We start from the raw sequence: 8,597 nt of genomic DNA, 5'->3' as shown, positions 1-8,597 counted from the left end.
GACAAAGCCCATGCAACGCGACAGTTGGCAATGCCAGGTTGGTCAGCTAGGAATCCACAAATCTATCAAGAAAGTCAAACGGTCAAAACAAGATTGCACTTGTTAATTCCTTACCTCCAACCTATAAAAACCAAGATCACGGACCCTCACTAATGACTCATCACCTTCCCACACTCTCAATCCCATCATATATCTCAGTAACACGCTCGAGAAGAACACTAGAGAGAGAGAGAGTTGAGGACATGGCGGGTTCGAGAAGGTCAACAATCAACATTGTCGGTGGCGCGGATGTCGTGAGAGGCATCGTGAGACGGCCGATCTCGAGGAGGGCTGGGGTGAAGGTGGCTATAGAGGCGGGGCTCGCACACCGGTCGGCCTCCATGTTCACCGTCCATGTTTGATGTGCCGTGCTCATTTTTCGCAATAGGATTGTATTTTAAAGATAAATGTCGTCTTCTCATGATGATTTTGATTGAGGCCATGGTTTTTTTAGTAGGAACACGAGAAGATGGTGGGGCAAATGAACTGGGTTCATCATTTAGAAAGATCCCAGTTTCCGGGGAGAGAGACGTTCTTGTAATCTTTGTTGGGAATCTTTAGGAGGAGCGGCTGGTTGTAATTAAGAGGTTCTTGACTTTGTAATTGTGTAGAGTGAAAGAATTTTGTTAACACTTGATGGGATTCTCCTCTTTCTTTTTTTTTCCTTTTTTTCTTTTTTGGGTTCATTTTCTTTCAAACCTGTTGTCTTTTGCTGTAAGTTAAAGCGAGACTGACTACATTCGCCCTAGTTTGTTACGAGTCTCTTTGAGACGTGGGAGGTTGACAGTTCGAGCTCCACCTGTGGGAATTTTGGGGTGGGAACGGCTTGTAAAACCAACACGAGGCAAACAAAAGGGTGAGACGAACTAAATTCAATCTAGCAAGACCAAAACGGAACAAACCTTGACGGCAAAATGCTTGAGGATGGTGGAGAGGTACACCGCAGCTCCGATACTAACACGCTCGGCGTACTTGCCAACATTTGAGAAACCGCGCAATCGATCCTATTGTCTCGGAATTTGCCATGGTTGGGCGAGCTTACGGTAGCTTGGGCTCTCTCATGGCCACTCGAGCTCGCAGTAACTTGTTATACATTTACTCCTCTCTTGTTGGATAAAGTCGGCCAAAGAGTTAAAATTTGGATATGACAAACCTTATTCGATAATGATATCCTATTCTCTAATCATCTAGCTAATAATCATTGTTTTCCTTTGTAGTATTGTTGAGTTCATATCCCCTTAACTGAACCATTTATGTTTCTAATGTCTATCAATTATGACTTTAATTAGAAAACCTTGCATTGGCATCCCATCTAACTACGGTTAAATGATGATACTTCGATTGGCTCTTTTGCCTAGTATTGGCCAATTGAGGTGTGTGTGGTAACATTTATGTTTCCGAGAATAATTTTTGTTCAAAAATAGTTTTTTTTATTTCTATTCCCTCAACGAGTTTTTGAGCAAAAGAATGCGTTTGGTAACTGCACAAAATTTATATTCCCGAAATAGAAAAGAACATAAATGCGTTTGGTACGACCTTAAAAATTTTAATTTCCAATTTTTTTTCATTTACTTATAAAAATGTCAGCGAAGACTTAACAATTCATATTTGGATAAAACTAGACTTTTGTAAGGACTTAACTGATCAAGATATTCTAAGATGGCCTCAGAAATTCCAATGCAATAGTTAGTCAAAGATGGATGTTCTCCATCATGAGACACAACACAATGCGACACCATCGCAGTGATGTCCCTATAGCAAATGTGATATTATTATGAATGGACAATTCCTAATTAATTAGTGAAGGGAATGGAATTGGAATTTGATATCTAATTCACTATCTTATTTGCTATCTCTTCTAATGTTGAAGTTGTATACTATCGGAAAAAGTGTCAAAAAAGTCATAAACCTTTTGCATTTATACCAATTTAGTCCTAAACTTTTTTTTATGCCAATTGAGTCCTAAACCTTTTGTGTTTGTGCCAATTCAGTCCTTCCGAATAATTTTGGCTGGATTTTGCTGACGTGGACGCGGGGTGGCCTATGTGGCATCACCGCGTCAGCGCCGGTGGTGCCACGTAGGCCGTCCTGCGTCTACGTTAGTAAAATCTGGCCAAAATTATTCGGAAGTACTGAATTATCATTATGTCAAAAGGTTTAGGACTAAATTGGCACAAAAAAGGTTTAAAATTAAATTGGCACAAATGTAATAGATTTAGAACTTTTCTGACACTTTTCCTCTTATCCCCTCCACCGTTGGCGGGTGGTAATGGAAATTCCATTTCATCGTTCTTAGTGCTAGTATTCCCATAGTTCGAGCCGGAAAGCATGTGTAATCTTTCTTCCCTTCAACGCCTTGATTTTCATGGCTACAAGGAGCTCCAATCATTGCCAGCCCAGACCCACCCATCGGTGGTCGCGTTGGTTTGCGCTCAGTTCCTTTCACGAAAGGTCCTAGGTTCAAAATTCGCCCATCGGTGATTTAAGTGAGGGGTCGTGGCGGTGGGATGCTGCGCTAGCCCCCCTCGAGGACTAGTCGGGCATTACCGCTGGTTTGAGCCCTAGCTCGCCAGCCGCGCGGACACCTCGATTATCCAAAAAAAGAAAAAAAATCACTGCCAGACCAGCTTCCTTCCAGCTTAACATATTTGGGCATCACCTGTCAAAGTCGCAATTTACCTTCACTTTCCCACCTAACCCATCCCAAGCTACTATGAGTTATGGGCTGCGAATTTCTCAAGTGCATCCCGCAGCTTCCATAAACACTAGTAAAGAATTCATAATGCTCCCAGCTAACAGACGTTGAAGAATCAAAATCACCACAATCCCTAAACACCCCCATCCAGTTGGAAATCTTGGATATCCGTGGTTGTGAGTCAATTGAAACATTGGAGATTTCACAGTTTATCCATCTAAGGACATTATCCGTAAAATTTTGCAAGAATCTACTTGAAGTTCAAGGTCTTGACAAATCAATATATTTGGAAAACTTGACTATCTCAGGTTGACGTGAACGGTTGGACCTTCCAAAGTTCTAGGGTCTAAAAATATTGGATGTTCATTATTGCAATAACTTAGCCGAAATTCAATGCCTCGATAGGTTGGAATTCTTGGAAAGCCCGAAAATCTCTTAGTGCACTTCAATTGATAGGCTGCTCCTTCCAAAATTCGAGAGTCTGAAGACATTAGATGCTGCATCATGCAAGAAATTAGCCAAATGGTGCACTTCAATTGAAAGGCTAGACCTTCCAAAATCTAGAAAGTTGAAGGAATTAAAGTTGAATACTGTGAAAACTTAGCTGAAATTCAAGGTCTCAATAGGTAGGAGTTTTTGTGAAAAGCTATATGTCAAATGGAGCACTTCAATTGAAAGGCCAGACCTTTCAAAATCCAGGAGTATGTTGTAAAAGGAGTTGCTCCAATGCTTTTAATTTACCTATTTTCGCTGAAAGCTCTGTGATTCTCGTTCACCCGCACAACTCCAAAGCGAAAAAGGGCCTTCATGTCTCCAATTGAAGGGTCAATTTGCTTCAGACTCTCACAATGATTGAGGATCAGAACCTCTAAATTCTTAAAAATTGAGAGGAAGTCCATATTTTCCAAGTAATTTTGATAAATCCGCATTGTAGATAACTCTAGAATTGTTTTGAGTGACTTGCATCCACTGATCCTTAGTTCTTCCAAAAACTTCAACCTATCAAGGCCTTGAATTTCGGATAAGTTTTCGCAGTCATCAGCTTCTCATATTTTCAGCCTCTCGAATTTTGGAAGGTCTAGCCTTTTAATGGAAGTGCACCCATTGATATTTAGCTTTTGCGAAAACTCCAAGCTATCAAAGCCTTGAATTTCGGCTAATTTCTTGCACCATATAGCATATAACGTCTTCAGATTCTTGGATTTTGGAAGGAGCAGCCTCTCAATTGAACCGTAGCCTACGATAGTCAAGCTTTCCAAATATATCGATTTGTCAAGATCTTGAACTTCAAGTAGATTCTCGCAAAATTCAACGGATAATGTCCCTAGATGGATAAACTGTAAAACGTCCAGCGTTTCAATAGATTCACAACCATGGACTCGCAAGATTTCCAACTTGAAGGGCGTGTTTAGGAATGTAGTAATTCTGATTCTTCAACGTCAGTCAATTGAGAGCATTCTAAATTCTTATTAATGTTGATGGAAGCTCCCAGATGCACTCGAGAAATTCGCAACATCAAAACTCGTAGTTGCTTGAGATGGGTTAGGTGGGAAAGTGAAGGCAATTTGCAACTTCGATAGGTGACGCCCAAATATGTTGAGCTGGAAGGAATGTCATCCGGCAACGATTGGAGCTTCTTACAGCAAGAAAATCAAGGTGTTGTAGGGAAGAAAGATTATACATGCTTTTCAGCATTTCCCCTTTTAGGTTGCTGCAAAATGAAGCATGTAACTCTCGGAGCTTTCTCAGCCTCCCAATACCCTTGGGTGATTCTTCTATACAGGTGTGAGAAATATCTAGAATCTCTAGATTCTCCAAAGACCCTATTTCCTCTAGAAGCTCCATGAAGCTCTCACACCAGCGCAACTCCAAGCGAAGGAGGGCCTTCATGTCCCCAATTGAAGAGTCGATCTACTTCAATCTCTTACAAAAATTGAGGATCAAAGCCTCCAAATGCTTAAAAGCTGAGAGGAAGTTCGTATTTTCCAAGGATACACAAAATGTGAGGTCGAGAAATTTGAGATTCTCTGTCATCTGGTAAGAAAAATGATTGTCAATTGGTTAGTTTAGAGTGATTATGATTCAAAAGAAAGCATAAAATGAGATGAGAGAGAGCGAGATTTGTTCTCACCGTGAAAGAACTCCATCCTTGTCATTGATCATTTATTTTCCTTTTCGACAATTTTAGTACAACTAATTCCTCTATAGGAAAATTGTTTACTTCAAAATCCACGGGACATTTTCGCCATCAAAGCCATCTTAGGTCACGCGTAATAAAAAGTCATATCTGCATTTCTTTATTAACCATATTAATGAGAAATGACAAAGGAACCTGACTTTGTTAATTTGACAAAATTCAAAATTTAATTCCATTTCTTAAAAATTTCAAGACTCGATTATAATCTCCCAGTGAGTTTTAGGCGCAGCCATCTCTATCGTGTCTCTCTCTCTCTCAAAAACCTCGTACCGCGAAGCTGGTCTTGCGGACGTACGCCGTACAAACGACACGATTCCGTTCGGAGAGAAACCCCGAGAATGGTGGTGATCAGCGAGTGTTCGGCTCCTACTGCGTCTCGCTGCTTCCCCGTGAGCCTCCGCAAGGACGCCGCCGGCGTTTTGGTCCGCCGCTTGTCGCTGCCCCGCCGTTCTTGGTCCTCAAAGGTTCCGTCTTTCCGGACCCTCGCCGTCCGCGCTTCGACCCCACTTTCGGGTCGGTCGCTATTTCCGTCCTTTTCGTGTCTTTATGTACTTTTCTTTGCCTTCTGTGCTTGATCTTGTGATGGAGCTTTATTTAGTTCGAGCTCAACAAGGCTTTTCTTGGATGCTCGTGAAGTGCGAATGGTAGGATTCATTTTGGTTGTGGGATTTTTTTTTTCCGTTCGTTTGTTGCAAGTGCTTTCCAAGTGGGATAAGAAGATGAAATTTAATCTGTTTCGTGAAAAAAAAAATTTATGTTTTATGGGTTTAGAAATCACAATAAGTAGAAGTACGTAAAATGTAGCAAGATGATGGAATTTTCCTGACGTGAAATTGCTACATATTTGGAAAAACCATCATCACCTATCAAGAATTGCCAACTCGGCTTGCCAAATCCGTGATTTTGGTGAATTTTCAGCAAGATGGAAGCTGGAGAACTTTTCTTGGAACTGAATGAATGAAAGGATTTTGCTTTCCGTGAATATAGATTGAAATTTGAGCTCTTTTGGCCTGATTTTTTTGGGCGTGGAAGATGCAACTTTGAAGCTGTGTCTTAATTTATCGTGTGTGGGAAGCTGCAGTGGCGAGTGAGGCTTGTGCCAAAGTGATTGATGGGAAATATGTTTCAAAACTCATCAGAGACAAGATATCAGCTGAAGTATCCAGAATGAAGGAGGCAATTGGGGTTGTACCAGGGTTAGCAGTGATTCTTGTCGGCGATAGGAAGGATTCCGCAACTTACGTACGCAACAAGAAGAAGGCTTGTGAGTCTGTGGGGATTAACTCCTTCGAAGTGCAATTGCCTGCAGACTCAAGAGAAGAAGAAGTGCTCAAGTTTATCTCAGGATTCGATGATGATCCTTCGGTTCATGGCATCCTTGTTCAGTTACCATTGCCGTCAGTATGTTCCAATGCTAACTCCTTTTACTTTCGTCCCAATTAATCCATGTAGAGTGAACAAACTCCAGTTTCTTTGCTTAAATCAGTATTCTTGCGAGTCGAAGGTTCATTTAAAAAGGTGAATTTTGATGTTCTTGTCGGAGGAGTTACAATGACATCTACAAGTGGATGTGACTTTCTATAGTTATTTTCATTAAAACCAACTGCATTTACAGCGGTCATTTTATGCCCTGGTTCATGGAGAATGTGACATTCTGTGCTTCAACTTTGATGTTCTTAGTCTGTGAGATTCTTTAGCACTGTTTCTAGATATTTACCTGTCTTTTTTCATGACATTTTCGTTTTGGTGGCCAAGGACACTGGGGTGATCAGAACTTTTAGATCGTCCTCATAACTTAATGTGGTGTTATTGAGTTGTGTATCAGGCAGTTGTTTTTTATTCAACACATACCAGGAGTTTGTTGGACTGTGGAATAAGGCTCCTGGGCCCTGTCTGCCTGTATATAAATTAAATGGCATCTTCTTGTTCTGCATAGAGTTTTATCAGCTAAGTCATTGTTTTTCCAGCATGTGAATGAGCAGAGTATCCTAAATGCAGTAAGTATTGAGAAAGATGTGGACGGTTTTCACCCGCTCAACGTTGGCCGACTTGCTATGAGAGGTAGAGAGCCCCTATTTGTGCCTTGCACTCCAAAAGGTTGCATAGAGCTATTGCATAGATACGGTATTGGTATTAAGGGAAAGAGAGCTGTCGTGATTGGCCGAAGCAATATTGTTGGGATGCCTGCCGCTTTGCTGCTTCAGGTATACTTCTATCTTGTCAAAAGATGTCGCCTTTAAGAAATTATCTTTCTTCATCTGCTATATATCCGATGCCTCTTTTTCTAGAGGGAAGATGCAACCATCAGCATTGTCCATTCCAGGACACAAAATCCTGAGGAGATCACAAGAGAGGCAGATATCATAATTGCAGCTGTCGGGCAAGCCAACATGGTGAGAGGGAGCTGGATCAAACCAGGTGCAGTGATTATTGATGTCGGGATCAACCCAGTCGAGGTAATTGTATTTTCATCATGAAATTGTGCCACGTTTACCATTTACAAGATGACTATTGTAGCTTATTTCTGTCAATTATGTGAAGAGGTTAGCATGGAGGCTGTTGTTGGCTTGATCAGCCTGTATGGATACTTGTGGTGGTAAAGATTTATGTCGAATTGCATAGACAACAGATATTATGAGCATTATGACCTGGCTATCATTTTGAAACCAACTTGTCACGGGACTTTGTACTGTAATGGGTGCAATGTTCCGGCTCATATTGGACACACTTTCGAGTTTTGATGTTTGCAGACCTATGTCTTTGGTGCTTGTAACAGGATTCAAAAAGCTCTCGGGGTTACAAGCTAGTTGGAGATGTCTGCTATGAGGAGGCGTGTAAAGTAGCATCAGCTATCACTCCTGTTCCAGGGGGAGTTGGTCCAATGACAATAGCAATGCTTCTCTCTAATACTCTCACATCAGCGAAGAGGGCACACAACTTCCAATGAGTGTAGATGTTGCAGATGCTACTTTACAATTCGCAAGACAATTTCTGAAATGGTGCGAGAGGATTTGTTATCAACGAGGACGGTGTTTACCAGCAGATGTCCCTGACTCTGTTTTTATCTGTCTTTTCAGTTGATCAGATAGGTAATGAACTCTTTTTTTCCGTTCTGGAGTTAAAGCTCTGCATAGAAACAATCCCATAATCAGCGTGTTATAGAGCTCATAGGATTAGCAATTTTGTGGTGATCTTGTATTCGCATTTGGTGAATATATTTTCAGAATGGGAATGTATAATGTGGTGTCTCTGTGCTTTTGCGCTTAATCCATGATGACTTGTGAGGACGATTTGTGGAGGTCTCTGTTTTTGGTTCTGTCCTGTTGTAAGCTCCTTTGGCAAATATGATTTACGCAGCCTTACTATGTCAAATGTCAGATTAAACCTTGAGTTCTTTTGCATGAGGACTGTTTCCGGATACTTACTTTCCTCTTTGCGTAAGTCTTAATGCCCAAAGTAGACCGTTTTCACACTTTGTGTCGACGACAAAGTACTCGATTTGTGTAACCAACCGAGAAGAAGAGACGTTGGAATTCTTCGACATTGTTGCGTAGTGTGCAAACAGTGTCACAGGAATTATCAGTACGATATGCGGGCTGGGCCGCACACTCGTTGCACAAACAGTGTCGTTGCCATCAAGAGGGGGTATCCATAGACTCAATATTC

The 8,597-nt window shown here is 41.3% G+C and overlaps 1 protein-coding gene and 1 pseudogene across 2 annotated transcripts; both read left to right on the top strand.

Moving 5' to 3' along the window:
* Positions 1-242: 242 nt before the first annotated feature.
* On the top strand, positions 243-3,376 carry LOC115687918 (uncharacterized; annotated as a pseudogene).
* A 1,786-nt stretch (positions 3,377-5,162) lies between these two features.
* Positions 5,163-8,247, top strand: LOC115687872 (bifunctional protein FolD 4, chloroplastic-like). Of its 2 annotated transcripts, none has more exons than XM_030613571.2 (5): positions 5,163-5,444; positions 6,013-6,332; positions 6,899-7,135; positions 7,220-7,387; positions 7,708-8,247. In XM_030613571.2, exons 1-5 carry the CDS (start codon positions 5,270-5,272, stop codon positions 7,876-7,878), a joined length of 1,071 nt encoding a protein of 356 aa, XP_030469431.1. In that variant the 5' UTR covers positions 5,163-5,269; the 3' UTR covers positions 7,879-8,247. The 2 variants fall into 2 exon arrangements, with proteins under 2 accessions (XP_030469431.1, XP_030469430.1); XM_030613570.2 differs by having other exon boundaries at positions 6,007-6,332.
* Positions 8,248-8,597: the final 350 nt, after the last annotated feature.

This window comes from Syzygium oleosum, unplaced genomic scaffold, assembly GCF_021117445.2.
Source record: "Syzygium oleosum isolate NSW1041296 unplaced genomic scaffold, Sole_v2.1 Sole_v2.11, whole genome shotgun sequence".
Lineage (NCBI taxonomy): Eukaryota > Viridiplantae > Streptophyta > Magnoliopsida > Myrtales > Myrtaceae > Syzygium > Syzygium oleosum.
This window is presented reverse-complemented; position numbering and strand designations above follow the sequence as displayed.

What these genes read in the sequence shown, in the direction of transcription:
- LOC115687872 (XM_030613570.2), top strand. Translation starts at nt 5,270, where the DNA reads ATGGTGGTGATCAGCGAGTGTTCGGCTCCTACTGCGTCTCGCTGCTTC. An exon ending in CGCTTCGACCCCACTTTCGG is followed by an intron (nt 5,445 to 6,006) that starts GTCGGTCGCTAT and finishes GTGTGTGGGAAG; the next exon opens with CTGCAGTGGCGAGTGAGGCT. An exon ending in TTCAGTTACCATTGCCGTCA is followed by an intron (nt 6,333 to 6,898) that starts GTATGTTCCAAT and finishes TTGTTTTTCCAG; the next exon opens with CATGTGAATGAGCAGAGTAT.